This window comes from Myotis yumanensis, unplaced genomic scaffold (assembly GCF_028538775.1).
Source record: "Myotis yumanensis isolate MYYU_CA2020_CCGP unplaced genomic scaffold, mMyoYum1.0.hap1 SCAF_1, whole genome shotgun sequence".
Classification (NCBI taxonomy): Eukaryota; Metazoa; Chordata; class Mammalia; order Chiroptera; family Vespertilionidae; genus Myotis; species Myotis yumanensis.
In genome coordinates, this window is record NW_027223752.1 from 30,195,183 (window position 1) to 30,209,498 (window position 14,316).

General features: G+C 42.1%; 1 protein-coding gene across 4 annotated transcripts in view; it reads right to left on the reverse strand.

Moving 5' to 3' along the window:
- The window catches only part of ZNF410 (zinc finger protein 410), a 42,995-nt gene that overhangs the window by 16,401 nt on the left and 12,278 nt on the right, over positions 1–14,316 (reverse strand). For all 4 annotated transcript variants that reach the window (XM_070416853.1, XM_070416832.1, XM_070416821.1 and 1 more), the window contains exons 3-7: positions 13,363–13,498; positions 10,262–10,480; positions 8,162–8,353; positions 2,334–2,484; positions 1,666–1,847 (exon numbers count right to left, since the gene is read on the reverse strand). In XM_070416853.1, the coding sequence (XP_070272954.1) occupies positions 1,666–1,847; positions 2,334–2,484; positions 8,162–8,353; positions 10,262–10,480; positions 13,363–13,498 (880 nt within the window). The remainder of the gene's footprint in view (positions 1–1,665; positions 1,848–2,333; positions 2,485–8,161; positions 8,354–10,261; positions 10,481–13,362; positions 13,499–14,316) is intronic.

Here is a 14,316-nt window from a genome sequence, read left to right on the forward strand (position 1 = left end):
TTCTGCGACTCAATATTCATGCCCAAATTACAGTAATGTTCCAAGATATCTGGAAAGACTTATTTTGTCCATTTCTCATCATATCATTGCTGTCAGAGGTTTTATATTCCTTTCTACACTTTAGGCTCCTAGAGGCAGAAATTAACAGTCTGTTCCTCACACACAGGTGAAAGCTCAAGAAATGTTACTGGATCAGATCCTCATCAGATCCTCATCAGATCCTCATCAGTTCCTAACCAGAACTCTGACCAGAACTTGGTTGGAGATCCTAGACAGAACCTAGAGACAGGACTTGGCTGGAGATCCAACACAGAACCTAGAAACACAGAACCTAGAAACACAGAACCTAGAAACACAGAACCTAGACTCAGAACCTAGACACAGAACCTAGACACAGAACCTAGAGACAGAGCCTAGAGACAGGACTTGGCTGGAGATCCTATACAGAACCTGGACAGAACCTAGAAACAGAACCTAGCGAGAGAACCTGGCTGAAGAACCTAGAGACAGAACCTACACACAGAACCTAGAGACAGGACTTGGCTGGAGATCCTAGACAGAACCTAGAGACAGGACTTGGCTGTAGAACCTAGACAGAACTTGGCAGGAGAACCTGGAGAAGCTGGATGGAGAAACATGGCACCAGAGAGAGAACATGGCACCAGAGCTTGGCTACAGAACCTCTGGTGGGAGAACCTTGCTATGCTGATCAACTGACGTAGCCTCCATGTCATTCCTTCTTCGCCGACTCCATCCACACCTTTGGGGACCCCTGGACCTGCTGGGGCAGGACCCCAACATCTGGCGCCCGAACAGGGACCCTTAGGTAAGCCCCACTCTCGGGACGGATAGGACTCCACCATAGAAAGAGGGTGGATAGTTTTCGCCAACTCCATCCACACCTTTGGGAACCCCTGGACATGCTGGGGTTGGACCCCAGCATGAGGGTATGCATTTTGGGCAATACTATCACAGAAGTGACAGTGTGCTTTCTCAGGGAAATGGATCAATGGCTCATGATATTGATAGGTCTCATTACTACTGATGTTCACCTTGATCGCTTGGTAAGGTGGTGTCTGCCAGGTATCCCCACTGAAAATTACTATTTGTCCTTTTGTAATTAGTATGTATCTTGGGGGGAGTTACTTTGAAACCATACAAATGTGAAAAGCCACCCATTGTCTTCACTAGCAGAGAGGTGTGGACAAGGAACCGGGAATGCTGGTGATCCTTAAAGCCCGGGCAAAGGTCAGGGCTGTGCACCCAATGTTAGTCCAGACAATGGTAGCTGAAGCAACTTCCCCATTTATTATTACGTAAATCCTTGCTGTTGGGCTGGTCTGCCTGTTACTGGAAATTGCCTGCCTAAGGGCGATGGGTGGATCCCAAACTGAATAAAAAGATGGCCAGGCCTGGGCACCAGTGCAAGTCCTTCCCTTTGAGTTGGACTTGCCCACCTGGCCCCCCAATATTTCCAAAAAAAAGAGAAATGTTACTGAATGAAGAGTGCCATGAGGAATCTGAAAAAAAGAAATTCCATCTTCATAGTTCTAGCAACAAACTTAGACCTTCGCCTCTATTTCCACCTCAGAGCCTTTCCTAAGGATATGTAAGCAAGCATTAAGCCAAACAGTTTGTCCATGGGAAGGTTAGGGTTGCACACACCTGTGTGGATCCTCAGGTGGTTCTTCAGATTCCCGGCTGTAGTGAACTGCTTCCCACAGCTAGACTCAGGGCACATAAAGGGCTTCTCTCCATTGTGGGTCCTCATGTGCACCTTCAGCCTCTGCAGCACATAGAAACTTTTCCCACAGCCTTCTGCAGGGCAGATGAAGGAGCGGTCATTTCTGAAAAACAAACAAACAAACACGCATGAGCAACCATACTTAAAAATGCTTATTGTTAGAGAGGACAAGTCAAAGCTCCTATTGACTCTGAAGGCAGATAGTAAATCCCAAACCTGGATATACTGAAGTTTCCTGAAGTTGGTTAAAACTATAGACGCCCAGGCCCTTCTCAAAATATGGATTTCATAGGTTTAGGGTGAGGCCCAGCTTATGCATTATTCTTTTTAAGTTCTCCAAGAAATTATATTTATAATGAGATTTGAGAACTCTTGCTGCAGCTCATTTAGGTGCCAAATGTCTTATTAAATATTTGTCAAGAATGAGATAAATGAGACAATGATAATCTTTCCACTAAAGAACAAAAGACATCTTAACCACAAATGAATGGCAGCCCTTGCTTTCCTTTAATTTATCAATTGGGGGTACAAGTTCCGCTGGAAACATCAATGTCTTTGGCTCCAAGTGTGGAGTCTCAGCTTTGCTCACCGATGAGTTTTGAGGTGGTACTTAAAGTGAGCTGGCCACACAAATGTCCGGTCACAGCCTTCAACTGTACACTTGAGCTTCTTTTCCACTTGAGGAAGGGGCCCGGATTCTTTGGGTTGCCCGTCACCAGAACCAAGGTGGACGTTTTCTCCTATAAGAGAGTCACATATTTGTAATCCAGGAAAGAACCCTGCTCAGATACTTTGGTTCAAACAAGAAAACTCCTATATTTTATTCCTAGTGATCAATTATCAAATACCTATCTTCATCTTCCCCAACTCTTTGTATCCATTTAACAAAAGAAGTGAGAGTGTTCCACATGCCCATCCCCTTACGCCAGAGAACTACCAAAGCCATCATGCTTTGTTGCACAGACTAAGCTTCTTGGCAAATGTAAGAAATGTCAAAAATGGTTTTGTATCAAAAAGCAGAGTTAAACCTATTTTGTATTACACAGATTGGTGGGAAGGCAGGTATATCAACACCCAGAGTGGGGTGCGACAGAAGATGACTTAGAGTCGTAGGTAACAAAAACTTGTATTTTAAGGAGGAACGGCCATTCTGGCTTAGTTCTGGGCTACGGGAGTGAATTTCATCTGCAGACGGCCATTCTTACATTTCAATCTTCTGAGTCAATCTGGCTATTCCTATCATTCTACAGAGTAAGAGCCACCTTCTAATTTTCTGTACCACCCCTCTTCAGTTATAAAATATTTAACCAGTTAACTGCCACGCGTCCAAAAGGAAAACCATCCCCACACGCCACAATATTTTGAATTTAATTTAAAAGATCAATTTGCAATGAATATTATAAAAATAAATATATTACTCACAATTTGGGTGTTCTTGAATATTTTCAGCTGAAAATCCATATGAAAAATGATTTTAAAGTTGGTCAGGGTTGCCACTTAGGGAAAACATTTTTTTTTTTAATGGACTCACACAGCGTGTGGGGAAGGTCCGCCACTTGCGTCTACAGACGCTTATGGCGTACAATGGGTTAAGAATGCAAAAACTCAGCAGATTTTAAAATTTCTAACCACACTGTACAAAAGAGAGATAATATCTACTGAAGGTTTTTGTTCAACAGAATAAAAGGAGGGGAGGAGAGAAGCACACATTGCAGTACCTCCTTAAATTTAAATAAATCAGTTAATTAAAAATTATTTATATTCCAAAGTAGCAGGTGGTGCTCCTATCCTTTCAGACACAGTTGGACATCAACTGAGAAAAACATTCATTTAATTCTGCTATAGACATAAAGACTTTATCTTTCCACTCATACATACCTTAGAAAGACAAGAGTTGGGTACATATGTTGTTCCTATCACACTCCCTGGAACCTGACAGTTGATCAAAGGTAGTGTCTGTCCCATCTATTAATCTTATTCTCTTCCTGCCCTACATTCGCTTTCCTGTACTGCATCAATGCTAGTCATAAAACTAATTGCTCCAAGGTCAAAGTAAAAGCTAAGATGCCTTCTGCTAGTTAATATTAACTTTCTCTTTTAAAATATTGTCCCAGTTTTTTTTATTTAATTGAAAAAGTAATACCTGTACATAGGTAAAATTTAAACAGCACACACCACAAAGGAAATTTCCCAACTCCAAAGCTCCAGCTAATTAATTTCTAATGAAAGGTCTGTAGAAACCCCTCGCTAATCCAGAGATTTAAGCCTGTGACAGTTGGGGCTCTGTGCATTCAATTTTGTAGACACAATGATATAATTATAAAGCAAAAGAAAATCCCTCAGCAAAGAGTGAGTTGCCTTGTATTTTGAGTCCTTATAAAATCACTCCCTTAGAGAAGTGCTTGCTCCCTCAATTACTGTGTTTTGGGGGGAAGGGAGGAGTACTGTTTGCAGAAGACAGATTAGCTTAAAATGACTTCAACAATGATAGTTTTGAATATTTAGAGGTCACCTGATGAACTGGTTCAAACAAATAAAGAGAAAGACAAAGAAATTCAACACCTCATATTGCAGAAGCTGGATAACAACTGTAAACACTACAGTTATGCCAGCAGGTCTTTGCATTTGGGATGCAATTTCCAGTGAGGTTATCATATATAGCAAGGATCAGTCAACTTTTTCTGTAAAGAGCCAGATAGTAAATATTTTTTACTATGAGGGCTATATGATCTCTGTCGTAAGTACTGAACTTTGTCATGGTAGTGGCCACAGACAATTTGTAGAACTAATTGGCATGCTAGTATTCCAGTAAAACTTTATTTACAAAAACAGGTGGGTATTTGGCCTATGGACCTTTGCCTACCCTGATATAAGTATCAAATGCAAAATTAAATTTTGTTGTTGTTAATCTTCACCAAAGGATATTTTTTCCATTGATTTTTTTTAGAGAAGGGAAGGAGGGAGGGAGGGAAGGGGAGAGGGAGAGAGGGGAAGAGGGGGAGAAGGAGAGAGGGGGAGAGGGGGAGAGGGGGAGAGGGGGAGAAGGGGTGAGGGGGAGAGGGGGAGAAGGGGAGACATCGATGTGAGAGAGCTTCATCAATTGGTTGCTTCCCACCCATACCCTGACTGGGGCTAGGGATCAATTCTGCAACCCAGGTGTGCCCGTGACCAGGAATCTAACCTGTGACCCTTTGCTATGCTGGTCGACTCTCTAACCACTGAGAAACACTAGCCAATGCAAAATTAAAATATTTTAATGCCTTGATCAACTTAGATGAGTGTGAAGATGATATGCTTTGATAAACTGTGCTACAGGACTCACAACGTGGCTTCAGTAATGACAAAGGTTTTTGTTTAAATGTATTAAAATATTGAATGAAATTTCATTACGTTATTGGGTAAAAAGCAACATTAAATTAATATATTTCATATAATCAAAAAGTGTGTGTAACCACATTTAGCAAATAGCAATTTACAATGTTTAATTTTATCTACATGCCTAAATGATATATAATAGCCCCCAAAAAAGGCTTTTAGGCAACCATTTTATTGAGAAAATGAAAGATTATCATATACTAGAGGCCCAGTGCACAAAAATTTGTGCACTTGGGGGGTCCCTCAGTCCGGCCTGTGCCCTCTCACAGTCTGGGACCCCTCAGAGGATGTCCACCTGCTGGCTTAGGCCTGCTCCACAGGGGATCAGGCCTAAGCTGGAAGTCAGACATCCCTCTGGCAGCCCGGGAGCCCTCAGGGGATGTCCACTTGCCAGTGGGAAGCAGGTCTAAGCTGCAGTCGGACATCCTTAGCGCTGCTAAGGAGGCAGGAGAGGCTCCCACCACCACCGCTGTGCTGGCAGCCGTCAGCCTGGCTTGTGGCTGAGCAGAGCTCCCCCTGTGGGAGTGCACTGACCACCACGGGGCAGCTCCTGCATCGAGCGTCTGCCCCCTGGTGGTCAGTGTGTATCATAGTGACCAGTCATTCCCAGTCGTTCTGCTGTTAGGGTCAGTTTGCATATTACCCTTTTATTATATAGGATAGAGGCCTGGTGCATGGGTGGGGGCTAGCTGGCTTGCCCTGAAGGGTGTCCCAGATCAGGATGGGGTTCCTGCTGGGGTGCCTGGCCAGCCTGGGTGAGGGGCTATTGGCTGTTTTCAGGCTGGCCACGCCCCCCGGTGACCCAAGCTCCCAGCCTCTCCTTTTTTTCTTTTTTTTTTCTTCTGAGATTTATTTATCTTCTATAATTGAAACTGTGTAGCCTTGAGTGGAGCCCAGGGCCAGCCAGGGCAGGCGGCAGGCGGGAAGCTTGGCTTCCTCCATCACCGGGGGCAACCCAAGCTGCCTACTCACTCAGTTCTGTAGCCGCCTCCATCTTAGGTTAATTTGCATACTCGCTCCTGATTGGCTGGTGGGCATGGCTTGTGGGTGTGGCATAGTGATGGTTAATTTGCATGTTTCTCTTTTATTAGTGTAGACTAGAGGCCCGGTGCACAAAAATTTGTGCACTCGGGGGCGGGGGGAGGGGGATCCCCCAGCCCGGCCTGTGCCCTCTCGCAGTCTGGGACCCCTTGGGAGATAACGACCTGCTGGCTTAGGCCTGCTCCCGGGTGGCAGAGGGCAGGCCCAATCCCTAAGTGCAGCCCCTGGTCAGGCTCAGACCAGGGCCGATTGGGGAGTTGGGGCGCCGCCCCCTGTCATGCACAGAGCAGGGCAGATCAGCGGGTTGGAGCGCTGCACCCTGTCACACTCAGGGCAGGGCCAATGGGGAGGTTATGACTCTACCCTGTCACACACAGAGCAAGGCCCATGGAGGGGGGTTGGGGCGCCATCCTCTATCACCCACAGAGCAGGGCCGATCAGGAGGATGGGGCGCCACCGCTGTCACACTCGGGGCAGGGCCGATGGAGAGGTTATGGCTCTACCATGTCACACACAGAGCAGGGCTGATCAGGGGGTTGGGGCACCTTTCCCTATCAGGAACAGAGCAGGGCGGATATGGAGGTTGTGGCCCCACCCCCTGTCACACACAGAGCCGCAGGGCGATCAGGGGGTTTGTGCGCTGCCCCGTCACACTGATCCCGGTGCCGGGAGGCATATTACCCTTTTACTTTATAGAATAGAGGCCTGGTGCACGGGTGGGGGCTGGCTGGTTTGCCCTGAAGTGTGTCCTGGATCAGGGTGGGGGTCCCCACTGGGGTGCCTGGCCAGTCTGGCTGAGGGGCTGAGGGCTGTTTTCTGGGTGGCGAGTGACTGGAGCTCCCAACCGCTCCTTGTTTTCTTTTTTTTTTTTTTTTATTCTGGGCCAGCTTTAGCTCTGAGGCCTCGCTGCTGAAAACATTGATACAATGTTGCGGTCCACCTGGGTTTCAGTCCCCTGTTTTCTGGTGTGTTGTTTACCTTCTTACTGAGAGGCCGGCAGCGCAGGCGGGGAACGTTGGAGTCCTTCTTCACTGCAGCAAGCAAGCTTCCCTGCTTGCTTCAGTGCCTGGCTGCCGGCTGCCATCTTGGCTGACAGTTAATTTGCATATACTCACTGATTAGCCAATGAAAAGGGTAGCGGTTGTACTCTAATTACCATGTTTCTCTTTTATTAGTGTAGATTTGGACTCACCTTACACTCAAGCATATCAGATAGTTGTTATGCTATCTCAAAGTAACATATTTTGAGAGTAATAAAAACATCCACACAATGCTTTGCTGATTATAAAGCATTTCCCAGATAGAATCTTATTTAATCTCTATAACAACCTAATCAGATACGCTACCTGACCTCTATGTTCTGAACATAAGAAAATTGAAGCTAAGGAAGATTATATTCCCCAGGCAGGGACCTAGTAAATGATGGCACCAGGTATGGATCTCAGGCTCCCGGTGTCCAAATCACAAGTTCCCTCCCTATATTGCTTCTCATTGGCAAATATAGCACTATTCCCTCAATGTAATGTGGGGATGTTGAAGATTTCAGGATTCAGAGATCAGCAAAAGCATCACAGGAAGAATTTGATCTTCATTAGGATAGGGCCTAAGCACCTGCATTTCTAAGTTCTTAAGTGATACTGATGATCCAAGGACCACATTTTGAAAATTACTGGGTAGAGAAAAGTGGCAGAGGAAGTAGTACAGACATGCTGAACTCAAAAGAAACAATACGGGGCGGGGTGGGGGGGGGTCGGGGGCAGACTAGAAGGGGTCAATGGGGGTAGGAGGGGGGAGAATGTACATCTATATTACTTTCAACAATAAAGATAAATCTAAAAAAAAATAAAGTTTAACATTAAAAAAAAGAAATGAAACAGTACTACAGCCCTCATAACTAGTTGCTAACTTGTCATGAGCAACAATTTCATTTCCTCAAAATATAACCATCGCATTACCAGAATCTCTGCATAGAATACTGGAAAACACCACAGGGGGTCTCACCATTGCTGCTGGTTTTTGCATTCTTTGCCAGCTGTGCACGAGTAGCAGCAATCAAACTGTCATGGGCCAACTCCTGAACCCGGAGGAACCATGGGATGCTACTGTCTGTGCTCTCACTGGAGAGGAAATCATTCCCTGAATCCTCTGCCTCATCTTGTACAAATACTAAGTGCTCGGCTGAAGAGCTCAGACCTGGTAGAAACAAGAAGACATATGAAAGTTAGCCGTCAGGTAATCCTGTTATTGGAACCCTGTGTGTCCTGAATCAGCTGTTCCAGATTTTCACCTCTTACCTCAAGCTTCAATTCTCACACAAGATTAAGTTATCACCTTTCCACTCCCAGCCTACAGACTTGTCTTCATCTTACCTCCTATTTCAGTGGCAAAGATGTCGTTCCTGGCAACCAGGCTAACCCTTTCCTCTTGTATCCCCATCCTACCCTTCAATTATCCCATGTCTCCTCCAGCTGTCTCTTCTCTACTGGCTGGTCTACAGCCTCCCTTACAGCCTTTAAATCTGTTCAAGTTCAAGTCTCTTCCATCTTTACTTTTTTAAAAAGAACAAAAAGTCCCAAGTACTTCTCTAGCTATCCACCTCCATCTGTTCCTTCAAAGTTAACTTTCTTGAACAAGTATAACTGCTAACTTGCATATTCACTTTCTCACCTCTCACCTACTCCCCACCTCCCTCTCTCTCTGTCTCTCTCTCTCTCTTCCTCTCTCTTTTTCTCTCTCGTTAATCCTCACCCAAGGATTTTTTTTCCCATTGACTTCTAGAGAAAATGGAAGGATGGGAGGAGGAGGGGGCAGAGAGAGAGAAACATCGACTGGTTGTCTCTTGCAGGTGCCCCTACTGGGGCTGGGGAACCTGTGACAGAGGTACATGCCCTTGACCGGGAATAGAACCTGCCACCCTTCAGTCCGCAGGCCAGTGCTCTAACCACTGAGCTCTGGCCAGGGCTACTCCCCATCTCTTTAACCTTGGCCTTCACTTCTACTACTGCAAAAACAATTGCTCTTGCTAAAGTCACTAATCCTCATCTCACTACCCCATTCTGAAGTATTTGGCATAATTTAGTAACTTTTCTTCTTTAAAACATTTTTCTTCTGCCCTAACCGGTTTGGCTCAGTGGATAGAGCGACGGCCTGCGGACTGAAGGGTCCCAGGTTCGATTCCAGTCAAGGGCATGTACTTTGGTTGCGGGCACATCCCCAGTAGGGGGTGTACAGGAGGCAGCTGATCGATGTTTCTCTCTCATCGATGTTTCTAGCTCTCTATCCCTCTCCCTTCCTCTTTGTAAAAAATCAATAAAATATATTTTTAAAAAAACCAAAACAAAACATTTTCCTTCCTTGGATTCCCCTTCACCACTCACATTCTATTTCCTTATTAAATATATTAGGGTGACATTGGTTAATAAAATTATATAGGTTTCAAGTGCATCGTTACATAACACATCACTGTATATTGCATTGTATGTTCACCAACCAAAGTCAAATCTCCTTCCATCACCATATATTTGATCCCCTTTACCCTTTACTACCTCCTCCCCACCCCCTTCTAGCAATTTCTTCCTATTCTTCTGTTACCCTCATAAATGTTTGGGTTTTTCCCCATTGTCCCAGATTTGCCTATTTTTCTGTTTATGTTCTAGACTACTCCTGAATCAAAGAATCCTGCTCACTGTTTCATACATTTCCTGAATGCCGATAAGCACCAAAACTACATATTTCATACCAGACCTCTCTACACCTCTGGATTTGTTTCTAACGCTAAAGGATTCCTCCTCCTGAATGTCCCTCCCATAGCTCAACATCAACAGGCACAAATGGGAACTAATCATCCTCCCTCCAGCCCTGTTCTTTGTGTTCAATATCGTGGTGACCGGCACCACCTAATTTCCCATACAAGAAACTTTTGATTCACCCTAGAATCTGCCCTCTCTCTATCCACATTTAATTGGTCACTAGACTATACCAATTCTCCAAAGTAATAAAATAATAAGGCTTCATTTCATTTTAAGTATGTCTGAGTTAAATATGGCCCAGCACAATTTTTTTTAAAGCATGAGCAGAGTTCAGAAAAGGATAAAAAAATACCTGCTCTTGTTAAGTTAAGAAGAATAAAAGAAGTGCTATCACTTGGCTGTAGATCTTGCAACAGGCTAGGAGACTCTGGAGTGGACAAAAACTCCGGGGACTTCTGTACAGTCTGAGCCCTCGTCTCCTCTCCGTCTGGGCCCACATTCACCTGAAGGCTTCTTAACACAGCTGAAGGAGGGACCTCCTTGGAGGAGTTAGTATGATTTGGAGTATCATCTAGTAAAGAAAAAATAGTACAGCTTTATAAAGCACCTATTTCCAAAGAGCTCACCATATTGATACATAGCACCTAATACCCTTGTAACCTCTCTTAGCATCTAACACCCTTATAGGAACAGACATTTTCATTTTATAAATACAAAATTTGCCTCAGAAAAGAAAAGAGCGATGGCTTTAAGTTCTAAAGGAAGTCAGTCAACAAGTGAGGGACATACTCCTCTAACACCTGGCAGTAACTAATAGCCAACCATCCACATTTGGAATTATCGACCTTTGTCCTTTTGAGGTCAGAAATCAGTACTTTTCCCTTAAAAAAATATGGTTATACAATGAATACTAACCTAAGAATAGGCTCTAAATTTTAAATTATTATTCTTTAGGAGAGATCCCTTCCATGTATGTGACGGTTCTGGTGAATTATTGGGGGAGGGGGGGAACATAGCTGGGGAAATAACTGAAATTTTATAGAATCATCAATATGTTTCATTATAGTCTGGGTTTACACTGGACATAAAGAAATAATCAAAATACTTTCTAATTTTATTGTAAGGAGGAGATGAATTTACAAAGGTTTTGTTGCAATATAATGAGGAGCGGAACTACAGTGCTGAAGCATCCAATGTTTTCAGCGGTTTCTTTCATCTTTATCAAAGGCAGATAACATTTTTTCCTATTTTAAGGAGATAATAGACAAAATTATAGGAATAAAAGTGGAAGCCTAGGGGCAGTATTGCCATTTCAGAGCCTAATGAAGTTGCACAACAATGTAAATATACTTATTAATGCCACAGAACTGGTTAAATAGTAAGTTTTGTTATGTATATTTTACCACAAACATTTTTTAAAATAAAGCTCATTGACAGTTTGTCATTGAACAATAGAAAATAAGTGAATATTGATCAGTAGTGACATGAATATTGTGGTACACTCATATAACAAAATACTCTAGAGCAATGAAACCAAACAAACCATAGTTACACACAAGAATGAATCGGATTAATCTCACAAATACAGAGCACTAGTAAAGGAAGAAAGGTACAACATACTTTCATATAATTCCATTAATTTAAAGTCCAAAAACAGCTAAAATCAAACTGTGTTACTTAGACTTGGGTAGTTACTGGAAACTTGGAAACAAAGAACTGTCTCAAAAGCAAAGGACAGTGGTGACCTATGGAACAATAGAGGTTGTCTTTATCAGAGAGGGCTCCTATGGAGGGCTTAGGAGCTGGCAATGTTCTACTTCTTTATTAAGTGGTTGGTATCTCCTTTATAATAATTCAATATGTATATCCATGTGGTTTTATACTTTTCTGAATCTATCATATATCTCAAGTGAAAAGAAAACATGCAGGCCAAACACATGTGTGTTTAGAATGATACACACATACTTAAGAGGGAGGGGAATGAGATTAGGGAGGTTTGTGCAGATACATTTGCTATTGTAATATTGTATTCATGAGCTGACAGGTGCGTACATGAGTTTGCATTTATTATCTATAATTGGTTCTTGAAAATGTTTTAAATCAAAATTAAAACTAAAAGAAGGTAATGTGCAAAAGAAGACATGCTTTTGTTTCTGTTTTCATTTCCTTTATTATTGTTAATTATTTATTCAATAAGTTAAAATGGGGGGGGAGACATATGTTAATACTTTAAACAATAAAAAATAAAATAAAATAGTAAGTTAAAATTGGGAGAGAAAAGTTGGGGGAAAAGCCTAATGAAGATAAAAATTTATTAGCATGTGGAAATTTTCACATATTGAAAATCCATAAATATATGGAAAGATTCCCAATATACTAATAGAAAAATGGGAATTGAAAGGTAGGAAATGTGGAAAAATTTGGAGCTAGTTAGGGAAACCTTAAGTCAACATTTGGTTAGTTCATTATATCTGCCCTTCTTGAATCTTTAAACATTGAAAAAGATTTAAAGTCACTCGAAAAAAATAAAAGAAAAAGGAACACCACTAGAAGACAGTAACCAGAAGACTATAACAAATAATTTGTTACCAACAAATATTGATCCTCACCTGATTTAACATTAGTATTCCAAATTTTAAAACAAGGACCAGAAAACAAAGAATTCATTGCATCTAAAAATAATGTTCTCCTTGGTAATAGTCAAGGAGATTATTAGCTTTGGATCACCCTCTTCTCATCCAAAGCTAATAATCTCACTTCCCTATGCTTAGCATTCCACTTCATTCTACTCTCCTGAAGCCTCCTCACTAATTATCCACATTTTCTGTCCACAACGTCTCTAACTGGCTCTTTTCTTTTAGCAAAAAACCACCCTTAAATATTTCAAATCTGAGAAAAGAATTCTTCCATCTATTTTCTCTTTTTCCTTTGCATAGCAGGAGAGTCTTTACAAAGTATAGATACTTCCTCTACACATATCTTACACAAGTATCGCAATCCTCTGCAGCCTGGCTTTCTACACCCTTTCCATGGAACTGGTCCTGCTAGGTCAGCAATGGCCTTGTTGACCCTATCTCACTGGGCCTCTTAGGAACATCTGACACACTGACTATTTCCTTGGGTTCCATGCCTGTACTCTATGCCAGTATTCCTATACTACTCTAGACTTTCCTTCTTCCCTCCACAGGCTCTCCTTAAATAGAATATTCCAAGGCGTTCTACCTTAGCCTTCTTTTCTTCTCACTTTCATATTCTATGGGTGATCATATCCATTCCTATGGTGTAAACGATCAATGCACTTATGACTTCCATGGTTCCTTTTCTCCATGATTCCTAATTTTTACAGTTTCCACCAGTCTGTTATAAAATCAGTTAATCCATTCCACCAGTACCATAGAGTAGGCTAAGCTCTTAGGACTCATTTATCTTAACTGTGGTGTTCTTAATTTTTACCTGGTAACATTAGCCGACTGCATTCTGAGGCCTCAGTCACTGGAAGGAGGGACAAGCAAGTAATGTCTTTAGCTTCTGATTCTACTAGCCCCTGTCCCAATGGGATGGATGTATTCTGAACAAACTGTACCAGGAGCTAGGGGAAGGGGGAGGGGAAACAACATAAAGATATACAAGTTGTTAGGAATGGATATAAACATCTGAATTTCCCAAAAGGTGATGATGTAATTAAGTCTTAATTGCTCACTAGTCTCAGCCATATTCATTGTAAAACTAAATTAACAACAAATAAAATTTAAAGTTATTTTTATCAAGTCATCTGTTCTGGAGAAAGGCTAAATTATGTAATTAATTTAACCTCTGTCATTTTCCACCAAACAAAGAAATGATAAAAATAATTATATTTTTAAATGATGGCTATTAAAAACTCAACCATATTGTACAGATTACATTTTATAAAACACTTTTCTGTGTATTGGCTCCTTTAAGCCTCACTATAAATCAGTAAGCTTGAACATGTATTTTAAAGATAAGGAATCAAGTTGAAGACACTGAATGACTTTTCTAAGGTCCTAAGACTAGTTAGGAGCAGTGTCAGTCTTCAAACTTAAGTAATTTGATTCCAAATTCAGTGACTTTTCATTATGTAACACAGATATATTTAAATTAAAATGAGAAAAATAAATAAAAATTAAAAATGTTGTCTTGGCCGGTGAAGCTTGGTTGAGGACCATCCCATCCACCGAAAGGCTGCTGATTCAATTCCTGGTCAGGGCACATGCCCAGGTTGCAGGCTTGATCTGCAGTAGGGGGCATGAAGGAGGCAGGAGATCAATGTTTCTCTCTCTCTCTTTTTTTTTTTTTAATATATTTTATTGATTTTCTTACAGAGAGGAAGGGAGAGGGATAGAGAGCTAGAAACATCGATGAGAGAGAAACATCGATCAGCTGCCT